This window comes from Puma concolor, chromosome D1 (assembly GCF_028749965.1).
Source record: "Puma concolor isolate L17-30 chromosome D1, mPumCon1.1.hap2, whole genome shotgun sequence".
In the NCBI taxonomy this organism is placed as follows: Eukaryota; Metazoa; Chordata; class Mammalia; order Carnivora; family Felidae; genus Puma; species Puma concolor.
In genome coordinates this window covers 55,972,650-55,984,767 of record NC_141676.1, presented here as the reverse complement: position 1 = coordinate 55,984,767, position 12,118 = coordinate 55,972,650, and the positions used below count along the sequence as shown (strand labels likewise).

Sequence of the window (12,118 nt, the reverse complement as noted above, 5' to 3'; positions counted from 1 at the left end):
TTACTTAGTCCCACTTTTCTCCTCCAGATGCCTTTATTCTTGGTCTCTCTTTCAGACTAATGGCAATTCCAATGGCCTTGTGCCAATGCTGAGAGTATATAACAACACAGCTCGATATGTGGATCAAGGTGGAAACAAGGTATGCTCTGTTACTTGGAGTCTTGGAAATTAGGACTAAAAATCTTTAACCATGAATGCTTAAATTTGTAATTACTTTGCTTTTTTTTTACTTTCAAAATCAGTTTAATGAGGTGTAATTTACTTCAAAAATGCACATACTTTAAGTGTACAGTTTGATGCGTTTTGACAAACGTGTATACTTATGTAATCACTATACCAATCAAGATATAGAACATTTCCATTACTCCAAAATGTTTCCTCAAGCACCTTTGATTAATCACCCCATCACTCCCACCCATACATACTTTACCTTTGGCTCCAGGCAGCAAATGATCTAGTTAGCTTTGTATTATTTTTATTTTATTTTTTAAGTGGGCTCCACACTCAGTGTGAGGCTTGAACTCATGACCCTGAGATCAAGAGTAGCATGCTCTACTGAGTGAGCCAGCCAGGTGCCCCCAGTCAACTTTTTTTATATGACAGTTTATTGGCAAAGAATTTCTAAAATTGTAACTTGTATTGATACCTAATCTTGCATAGCAGTTGTAATAGTCTTGTAGGGGTTTTTTTGTTGTTTTTGTTGTTTAACAAAAACAAAACTCTGCCTGTTTCACAGAGGGAGAAGTAGAATTGAGAGAATTGGATTGTTTGCCCAGTGTTATCAGCAGGATAGTTTGCCACTTGAGGCTGCCTCTTACATATATGTAGACACACTAAATTACCTGGTAGTTGATGAATTTCCTTTGATGGACTTTAAAAACAATCTGTGGAGATCTTGATAGAAGACATCACTTTTTTGATCTTTGGTAAGAACACAATTTATAATTGTCAGAATTAAAGCGATTTTCTTTGGGGTTTGCATACGTGTCATATAATGGAAAGTAGCTGGATGACAACTGAAGGAAGCTCCGTCTGTAGTTCACTGTGTCACTCTGGACAAGTGATTTCATCTTTCTTGTTCTTTCTTATCAATTGCTCTTTTTCACTCCTAGAATTATAAGAAAAATACTAGTACTTATATTTATAGTACTTTTATTTGTATTATGTCATTTAATTCCTTACTTGTAATGAAGATCAAAGGAGATATTATAAAAGTGCCTTGGAAAATATGAAGTTTCTTTGTTTCATTCTGATTTTGAAAAGAATGATGATGTATTTGCCTTTAGCGACCTGGGGCATTTGCTATTTATCTGGAGCCTTGGCATTTAGACATTTTTGAGTTTCTTGATTTAAAGAAGAACACAGGAAAGGAAGAACAGCGTGCCAGAGACCTTTTCTTTGCCCTTTGGATTCCGGATCTCTTCATGAAACGAGTGGAGACTAATCAGGTGAGAAATAGGTACCTGTTGGTAAGAACAACTTTATTCATATCAGTTTTCTTTTTTGTCATCTTAAATCATGCTTAGGAAGAGCCCACCTGCATGTTATGCTATGGAAGAATTTTAAGCAAGTTGAGAGATGCCATTCCTACCTTCTTGGATTTTTGTTTTCTTTAAAAAAAATTTTTTTTAATGTTTATTTATTTTTGAAGGAGAGAGAGGGTGTGAGTAGGGGAAGGGTAGAGGAGGGGCAGAGAGAAAGGGAGCCACGGAATCTGAAGCAGGGACCAGGCTCTGAGCTGTCGGTACAGAGCCTGATGTAGGACTCAAATTCACGAGCTGTGAGATCATGACCTGAGCCGAAGTCGGCTTTAACCAACTGAGCCACCCAGGCACCCCTTGGATTTTTATTTTCTAAAGTAGGTGCTATCGGACCTAAATGCTTAAAAGATCATGTATAAACAGGTAGAATTAGATGTTTGAGCCCGAGTCCAAAATGATCATTTCTGTAGCAGATTTCCAAGAGAGTCTATAGAAGTCACCCTGTCCCTTGCAGTGTTCCTAATGGACTATGTGTGGTTGGTTATTTGAAGTTTCGTATGGGTTCTTCCCTTTGTAGGACTGGTCTTTGATGTGTCCAAATGAATGTCCTGGTCTGGATGAGGTTTGGGGAGAGGAATTTGAGAAGCTATATGAAAGGTATGGGAAAAATATGAAAGTAATCATTTTTAACCGTATGTTTCTTTTATTTGGGGAATCCAAGTGTCAAAATATCATCAATCATTAGCCAGTTTCTAGGAATCTTCAGAAGCATCCAGTAGAGAATGTGATTAATAATATATTTTGGTCAGATTTGCTATCTGAATCTTCACCAAAATTGAGTTTCTATCTTCTTTCTTAAAACTTTGGGAGTTATAAAGAGGTTTTTAACTGATCCTTATAAAAATTAAGACAGAGAATATTATTTTTGTCAGTACATTTGACAAAAAAAGAAAAAAAAGTTATGCTTTATATTGCACCCAGGAATCAAGAACAGGACACATGTCAAGAGTTTATTAAATAATAGTACAATAGTAGGAGATTTGACCACTTGAGGTGTTATTCCTTTTCCTTATGAAGGATTTTGTTGATTTAGTGGAATTGGGGTATATTCAAATAGGTCCAGAGCTGTCTGATTTTCCTCTGTGGCTTTAGCTATAGTAAAATAAAGATCATATTCCTTCCCCCCACTCCCACCCTTTTAGCAAAACATAGTAAACAATTTAAGAGTTTTTGTAATTTTATATTTTAGTGTCTTCAAGTTGTCTGCAATAAAGATTTTCTTAAGGAATATTAAAATAATATTAGCTTTGCCTTTCAGTTATGAGAAACAGGGTCGTGTCCGCAAAGTTGTAAAAGCTCAGCAGCTTTGGTATGCCATCATTGAGTCTCAGACAGAGACAGGTACCCCGTACATGCTCTACAAAGATTCCTGTAATCGGAAGAGCAACCAGCAGAACCTGGGAACGATCAAATGCAGCAACCTGTGCACAGAAATAGTAGAGTATACCAGCAAAGATGAGGTAGGTAGAAAAACTTCTGCCCAGAGTACTGAGAGAAGAATCTTAGGCAGTTATTGTTTGTGCATCCCTCACTTGATTTCACTTGAGGTGGGGGACGGAGTTTTTGTAGTTTGTTGTAAATAGAAGGGCACTAAAGTAGAGATTGTAAGGGAACAGGTGTGATCTGTGCCCTCAAATATCTTACAGTCTAAGCCATGTAGAAAAGATTTAATCACCTTTTTATTACACACACATTGTTGTAATAATCTTTACTCAGTGTTCAGTCATGTTGGTTTAGGACAAACACAAAAATGTGTCAGGATGTTCATTCAGTTTAAAGTATGTAATAAGCAGGTGGAGAGTCTTTTCAGTTAATGGTGAGACAAAATTCGAATCTCAGATCTTTAAGGCAATTCACAGAAGAGGTAAGGATAGAAATGGGACATAGATTTGGTTTCTTAAAAAAGAAGTTTATGGACAGGCTTTCCATTTGGGAAGAATAGCCTGTCAGATCAGAGACAGGAATAGATTTTATGCAGTGTGTATCAAATAAGTTTGTTCTGATGGAACAAATACATTATGGTTTGGTATATGGAGAGATGGCTATAGCTGAGGGAGGGGAGATAGTAGGTGAAAGCTGGCATGTCGCAGAGGTAGGAAGCCCTTGTAGGTTCCTGGAAGGAAAATAGCATCAAAATGCTAGGATGAGAAGGATGGTTCTTGTTTCTGGTGATAGAGTGCTTTGGTGTGAGAAGAGGTTGGAGGTTAGCCTAAGGAGATTGTTGTAGTGGTTGAATGACAGGCTGCTTGGATGTTGGATATAAACTATGGAAAGGAGGAGGAAGCCTCCTTCCCTAGCCCCTGGCAATTTCTACTAATCTGTTTCCTACCTCTGGATTTGCCTCTTGTGGGTGTTCCATATAAACAGAATCATATAATATGGTGGTCTATTGTGTCAGGCCTATGTCACTTAGCATGTTTTCAAGGCTTATCTGTGTTGTAGTATGTATCAATACTTCATTCATTTTCATTCATAATCCTTACAATGCCCCATGAGGTCATGCACAACTGGGGATGCCCATCTCATCTACTGTTACTTTCCCTCCTTGCTCATTGTGCTCCAGCCCTACTAATTTCCTTGCTGTTCCCAAACATATCAAGCACACTCCTTCCTCAGGACTTTTGCTGTTTACTTTACTTTGAATATTAAAATGCTCTTCCCCCCCCCACCCCCCAGATAGCTACATGGCTTGCTATCTAACCTTTTCAGTTTGTTCATATGTCCTATTCTCAGTGATGTCTTCCTTGACAACCGTATTTAAAAATGGCATCCTTCTGTCCTTATTCCTAGAACTCTTTTGTCTTTTCCTCCCTTATTTTGCTCCCTAGCATTTATCAGACTCAATTACCAGATTATGTGATTTGAGTTATACTTTATAAATGGGTACTTAGGCAACTTGTGTAGAATTGAGTAGATATGAAGGGCATGAGGGAGTCTAGGTGAGAGGAGTTGAGAGTTTGGGTTAGGATAGTCCTAATCAAAGCGGAAAAGAAAATATTCATCTAACATTATTTAGCATTTATTATATGCAAGATGTGGTACCAGAACTAAAAATATAAGGGTAAATAAGATATGATTCTTTCCTGGAGAAGCTTATCACCTGGTGTAGTGTAGTGGAAAATCACCTGAAGAGCTTTTTCAGAATTCACAAACTTGGATCTCCTGTTGTTAAAGGCTTATCAGAATCTCAATTAGAGTAAGGTAGGAATGTGTAATTTGGAAAAACGTTCTATAGTGATGGAAGTGTTCTGTATCTGGTGGCTGTTGAGCTCATGATATATGATCATTGCAACTGAGAAACTGAATTTTTTATTTTATTGAAATAGCTACATGTGGCTAGTGGCTGGTGTATTAGACAGCATACATCTCCTGACTGAGACGAATATACATAAAAAATTATAGCACAATGGGATGTATGTCTGGTCATAGAGCCATGGAGTATGGAACACAGATTCTCTCTCCTTCTTACTTATTTCACTGGTGCGTGTTATAACTCACATGTGAATAGGTATTGGGATTTAGAAATGAACGAAGAGGGAGAAGATAAAGATAAAAATTTTATAATTTAATATCATAGAGCATTAGAGGCTTACATGTTGCTGTCATTGACATGGGGAAGAAATAAAAATTGTGTGATTCTTGACCCCTTTTCTTTGCATTCCAGGTTGCAGTCTGTAACTTGGCTTCCCTAGCCCTGAATATGTATGTCACGTCAGAACACACATATGACTTTAAGAAGTTGGCTGAAGTTACCAAAGTCATTGTCCGAAACTTGAATAAAATTATTGATATTAATTACTACCCTGTCCCAGAGGTATGAATAGATTTTTTGCTTATTGGTAATTATCGAAATCCAAGTTGGAGGGAGTGTATCACGTTCTGCCAGTCATCATTTAAATGTCTGTCAGTGGAATGGTGTGAGAAAATGGAGATAAAAAGAGAGAGGGTATCATTTGGTGCAGAATGTTGCCTTTTCTATTCAGTAATGTCTCTTTCTTCTCTAAATCTGTTGGCACAAAGGCATGCTTATCAAATAAACGCCATCGCCCCATTGGAATCGGGGTACAAGGTCTGGCAGATGCTTTTATTCTGATGAGGTATCCTTTTGAGAGTCCAGAAGCCCAGTTACTAAACAAGCAAATCTTTGAAACTATTTATTATGGAGCTTTGGAAGCCAGCTGTGACCTGGCCAAGGAGCATGGCCCATATGAAACCTATGAGGGCTCTCCAGTCAGCAAAGGAGTAAGTATATGGATGAAATTTCTTTTTGCTTGTAAGTTTCTGTAGTAGGCTGAATGGTTGCCCTCAAAAAGATATGTTTACATCTTATTGCTGGAACCTGTGAATGTTATCTTTTTGGTTTAAAAAAGTCTTTGCAGATATAATTAAGGATTTTGAAATAAGATTATCCTGGATTTTCCAGGTGGGTCCTAAATCTAGTGACAGTATCCTTGTAGGAGACAGAGGGGAGGAGGAGGCAACATGACGATGGAGGCAGAGACCAGAGTAATGCATCCATAGCCCAAGAATGCTGATAGTCACTAGAAGCTGCAAGAGGCAAAGAACAGAATCTGCTCTAGAGCCTCTGGAGGGAGTGTGGCCCTCCCAACATGTTCATTTTGGGCTTCTGGATTCCCGAGCTAAAGAGAATAAATTTTTGTTATTTTAAGCCACCGAATTTATAGTAATTTGTTATACCAGCCATAGGAAGCTAATATGGTACTTTTGTTCTCTAGAGTTAAAAAGATACTTTTTTTTTTTAAGATTTAATTTTTAAGTAATTTCTGCACTCAACATGGGGCTCAAATTTATAACCCTGAGATCAAGAATCGCATGCTCCACCAACTGAGCCAGCCAGACTCCCTTTATCGTAGGCAAAGTTCTTTTATTTATTTATTTATTTTATATTTTAAGATTTTTATTTTAAGAAATCTCTATACCCAACGGGGGCTCGAACTTACAAACCCGAGATCAGTAGTCCCACGCTCTATCAACTAAGCCAACCAGACGCCTCACCCCTTTGTTTATTTAAAAAAATTTTTTTTGACATTCATTTATTTTAAAAGAGAGACAGAGCATGAGCAGGGGAGGAACAGAGAGAGGGAGACACAGAATCCGAGGCAAGACTCCAAGCTCTGAGCTGTCAGCACAGAGCTGATGTGGGGCTCAAAGTCATGAACCATGAGATCATGACCTTAGCCGAAGTTGGACGCTCAACTGACTGAGCCACCCAGGCGCCCCTCCCTTTTATTTTAATGTTTTATTTAGAACTAGTCATTGGTAAAAGTGACCTAAGAAGAATGCTAACTGCATTAGTTTTCTTTCGCTAAATTATAGTACATTAAAACAACATATGTTATCATCGTTTCCTTGAGTCAGGGTTCCAAGCTTGCCTTAGTTTGGGTCTCACAAGGCTATAGTCAAGGTGTTGGTAGAGGCTGGAGTCTCATCTGAAGCTCAGAGTCCTCTTCTAAGCTCACCTGGTTGTTGGCAGAATTCATTTTTTTTGTAGCTGTAGAACTCATGACATCTTGCTTCTTCAAAGCTAGTGAGAGAGAGTGTCTCATTTCAAGAATACCCGAGTCCAATTGCTCTTTTGAGGGCTTTTATCTGATAAGTCGGGTCTACCCAGGATAATTTCTCTTTTGTTTATCTCAAAATTAACTGATTGGTGACCTTAATTACATCTGCAGAGACTTTTCACCTTTGCCATAATCATGTAAGTGACATCCATCATATTCCCAGGTCTTGCCCACATTTGGGAGGAGGACATTGTACATGGGCTGTGCACCAGGGGGTGAGAACCTGGGAACAATTCTGCTGTCCACACTGCCTTTATTATTGGTAGAATGATTTTCTTCAGTGTAAAATAAAATGTTATGTTATTTTTAGTCTTGATGTTCCTGCTGATTTTGGGGAAGTCTGATATGCAGTGATTTGAAAATAGATGTCTAGTAGCTAAGCAAATAGATCAAGGGGCAGATCAAAGCAATTAAGAAAGATGAAAATAGAGTAACACTTTACAAAGAGAATGCATCTCAGCAATATACTTGTGTTAATGTTAGGATTTCCTGGTTTGTAGATATGATATGGATTCTAGATATGATAAAGGGAAGAGGTAAGCCTTAACCAGGTTTTTTAACATTCTTTTAATCAGTTAGACTGCATGGAAATTTGGCCAGGGGAATCTCTGGACTTTGAATTCCTCACACAGTTCCATTAGAAGACATTTGTTGGGATGTAGGGCATGGCAGTCATTCGGTTTTTGTCATGGTTTTAAATTGTTGTAGGGTGGTTTGTCATAAATTTGCATTGTTTATTCCCTAGATCCTTCAGTATGATATGTGGAATGTTATTCCCACAGACCTATGGGACTGGAAACTTCTCAAGGAAAAGATTGCAAAGTAAGTAAGGAGATGTAAGGTAGCTTTAAAGTAAGGAGGGTTTAACTCTCATGTGGCTTTCAGAAGTTAGGTATGTTTTATTAACTTCTGAAACTTATTTTTCTCTTTTAAATGGGGTTTACATGACCTATTTACAGAACTGTTTTTGTAAAAATACTTTGTAAGATAATATATGAATAGTAACCTGCAAATTGCTTGGTACACTGAAAACATTTTAATAAATGGTAGGTATTATTATTAACTCATCTTGTTTTAGGGGCTTAACTATCAGGATTAAGCAATTCTTTTTCTCATTAAACCTTCATATTTTCCATTGTGCTTGCTTTTTAAATGTTTTTCACTTTTATTTTTTGCTTAACCACCTTGGTGATTTGTCAAAATGGCTTTTGCTGAATTGATTGTCATAGGAATAAGTTAGGGATTTTGGAGAGGTTTTGGAGGGTAATGTGTTAAACTGTGTGAAAGAAAAACTGTGAAACTTGAGGTTTTTTAAGGCCTTTCAATCTAAGAAACATAAAAGATTTAAGGGCAGGTAGAATATTTTGCTTAGTGAATAATAAACAAGTTGTTTTCATTTTCTTCATGAGTCTGTCATCTGTGGGTTAATGCATATGAAAAGTGTTTAATGTTTACAGAAGGAAGTAATAGGTTTAAAATACTCTTTAAAAATATCTGTTCACCTTAAAATTGTTTTATTACTCAAATAATACATATTAGAAAATCTAGGAAAATATATGTGTGAAAGGGAGTAAAATGAAAAGTATCCCAGTACCACCTCCCCCAAAAACCTGTTTGTATCTTCTTGTCTCTCATCTTGCAGATTTTCTTTTGAACATGTGTGCATGTGTACATTTACATGCAAATTCAACTTTTACAAACATGAAGCTATAGTTTATTTTTTGTGTTTTTTTTGTCAAAATGCTATAGATATTTTTCTATACACAACTTTTTAAATTTTCAAAATTAATACATGAATAATAAAATTCAAATACAGAAATAAAATGGAAAGTAAAAGCCCTTCCTTTTTTTGTTTTTAAATGTTTGTTTATTTTTGAGAGAGAGCACGCAAGCAGGGGAGGGGCAGAGAGATGGGGACAGAGGATCCAAAGCAAGCTCTGTGCTGACAGCAGCAAGCCGATGTGGGGCTTGAACTCACGAATCATGAGATCATGACCTGAGCTGGAGTCAGGCCCAACCGACTGAGCCACCCAGGTGCCCCAACAGCCCTTCTTTTTATACCTCTTCTGCCAACCACTTGTTCCACAGAACAAACAAAAACCAGCTTACTCCTTTTTCCAGAGATAACCATTGTTAATAGTGTGTATTTTTCTAGACCTTTTTCAGTACGCTTGCAGATGCATACAGTTTTGTTCCAAAGATGTGATCAAACTTGACATTCTTTTTTTTTTTTTTTTAAATGTTTAATGTTTATTTATTTTTGGGAGAGAGAGGGAGAGAGACAGAGTGCAAGCAGGGGAAGGGGCAGAGAGAGAGGGAGACACAGAATCCAAAGCAGGCTCTAGGCCCTAAGGTGTCAGCACAGAGTCCGACACAGGGCTCGAACCCACAAACCGTGAGATCATGACCTGAGCCGAAGTTAGATGCTTAACTGACTGAGCCACCCACGCGCCCCTAACTTGACATATTTTAAGACCTTTAGGGATTTATTTTGGACATCCTTCTTTTTTTAGTCCATGCAGATCTGCCTACTGTTTTTAATGATTACAGACAATTCCATAGTTTGGTATGTGCCATATATATATATATATATATATATATATATATATATGACTCTTCAATACATTTTCCTATCTTTGGACAGGAAATCACTGTCCACTTTACTGAGTAAGTAAGACATGAGGTCTTTTGGTGGTTTGCTTGATGCCTCAAAATTACAAAGTGACAAAGTGAGATTAAGATTCCATTAGGATATGAAGCTTTAAGCTAAGTACTGTGTAAATCCAGAGGTATAGAATGTAGTAAAGACAAACTCTTTGAGAAACTTAAGACTAAATAAGGTAAGACATGTAACACAAGTAGTTAAAATGTACATAAAGGTACATGTCATAGAAAATGTTTGCAGAAGAAATATTTATATTTGGCATTAAAAAAAAATTTTTTTTAATGTTTATTTTTGGGAGACAAAGAGAGTAGGGGAAGGGCAGAGAGAGAGGGAGACACAGAATCCGAAGCAGGCTCCAGGCTCTGAGCCTGTCAGCACAGAGCCTGATGTGGGGCTCGAACTCGTGAAGCATGGGATCATGACCTGGGCCAAAATTGGACGTTCAACCAGCTGAGCCACTCAGGTGCCCTTATGTTTGGCATTTGTATTCAGCATTGTCTCCCTGCTTGGGAAAGATGTTCTAGAGGGGTCATCTCTTAGGCTAAGCTTTGAAGAACAAGCTAAGGGCAGTGTTCAGATAGTGTACTCTTTCTTAAGCACTCTGTTTGGCAGTGAATAGAGTCAAAGATGTTAACCTTCCTCTAGGAATGTTATGATTAAAGAGGTAATAGAAGAAGTCAGAAATATACATAATCTGAGCATAATTTTTTCCTGCGGAGAATTTTGGTGATAGATGTCTGATTGTGACCACTTTCACATCATTATTTTTCCTTAAAGAGCTTAGCGCAGTGATCATATAGGTACTTAGAAAAGGGTGAGGGTTGAATGAATGTACCCTGATACAGGTGGGGACTCTCCAACAGTCATTTGAGTATTTCCCTGAGCAAGCTAGTGTATCAAATGCTAATAAATCGGCATAATAAGAATTGCCAGCACTAAAAATTGTGCTAATTGAGTTGAGGATTCAGGCATTTAGGAGAGGCGCAAGCTATACCGTTCATACTGTGAAGTTGCATCTGTACTGGGGTTGCATGCAAAAGTCATTATATGAGTCTAATGCATGTATGGTGTCACTCACAGCATCTGCATTTACTACAATGACATAAAGTAACTGCCTTCCTGGCAGATTATAGCTTTAGGACCAGCATCTGATAATCTCCTTTTCTTTAGGTATGGTATAAGAAACAGTTTACTTATTGCCCCGATGCCTACTGCTTCAACTGCTCAGATTCTGGGAAATAATGAGTCTATCGAACCTTATACCAGCAACATCTATACTCGCAGAGTCTTGTCGGGAGAATTTCAGGTGAGATCATGACTAGACCTACAGGAGATTGTGCAAAAGCCTGATGTTGGGAGTAAATGACAACTCCTATTTAGTTTGCCCCTTTTTGCTTAGTACAGGGCACAGCTTTGATAAAGTGAGTCATCTTCATCTCCAGTGTTACTCTATTTCAGCACATAATAGACATTTAATAAATATCTGTCAAAAGAATGAATTTTTGAGGGTTACATAGGAAAGTAACTTGTTGATGTTAGAGTTCACATGATATTTAACCATCCTGTAATGATGGTTACAATTTACAAATTTTTACAAATAACTTGTTTACAAATTAGAATTTCTGGTGGGTAGGACTAGTGTTTTTTTTACAGTTCCCAGGTAATTCTAAAATGCAGCTAGGGTTGAGAACCACTAATTTAGAAGATTTTTATTTGTGAATTTCCAGATCTCCTGAAATCAATTTCTGTAGGTTTGGAGTGGATGCATTTCTAATTTTTCTTAAGTATTTATTGTATCCTTTCTTAGGAAAAAAAAAAAAAAGAGTCCACAAAGATTACCCATCTTAGGCAATGCTGGCTCTTTTCACCTTTGCAAATATTACGTTTCTTGAATAACAGGTCAAGATTTTAAAGGAATACAGCTTTTGTTTGGTAGGATGGGCCTCTTAGTTTTATAAAATACAGAATTTACCAAGTAATCTAATGTTAAATGCTTCTTTAAATGATCTTATTTACTTTAAGTTCCAGGCCTGTGATCCTGTTTAGCCCTGTCATTCTTAATTATTCCTTGGCATCTTTTTTGCTTTTTCATTTAGATTGTAAATCCGCACTTACTAAAGGATCTTACCGAGCGGGGCTTGTGGAATGAAGAGATGAAAAATCAGATTATTGCATGCAATGGTTCTATCCAGGTACAGAATGAAAATGAAGTGTGCTCTTTAGTAGCTAAGTTGGACATTGGTACCTTCTCACTTATCCCAGGCAGTGGAGAGAAAGAATGGCTATTCACTGTGGTCATATAGGCTTATGTTCACCTCTGCATTGTTGTG

The 12,118-nt window shown here is 37.4% G+C and overlaps 1 protein-coding gene across 1 annotated transcript in view; it reads left to right on the top strand.

Moving 5' to 3' along the window:
• The window catches only part of RRM1 (ribonucleotide reductase catalytic subunit M1), a 37,272-nt gene that overhangs the window by 21,897 nt on the left and 3,257 nt on the right, over positions 1-12,118 (top strand). The window contains exons 9-17 of the mRNA XM_025929218.2: positions 56-139; positions 1,287-1,448; positions 2,059-2,138; positions 2,800-3,001; positions 5,206-5,355; positions 5,562-5,783; positions 7,869-7,945; positions 10,959-11,094; positions 11,885-11,980. Of these exons, the coding sequence (XP_025785003.1) occupies positions 56-139; positions 1,287-1,448; positions 2,059-2,138; positions 2,800-3,001; positions 5,206-5,355; positions 5,562-5,783; positions 7,869-7,945; positions 10,959-11,094; positions 11,885-11,980 (1,209 nt within the window). The remainder of the gene's footprint in view (positions 1-55; positions 140-1,286; positions 1,449-2,058; positions 2,139-2,799; positions 3,002-5,205; positions 5,356-5,561; positions 5,784-7,868; positions 7,946-10,958; positions 11,095-11,884; positions 11,981-12,118) is intronic.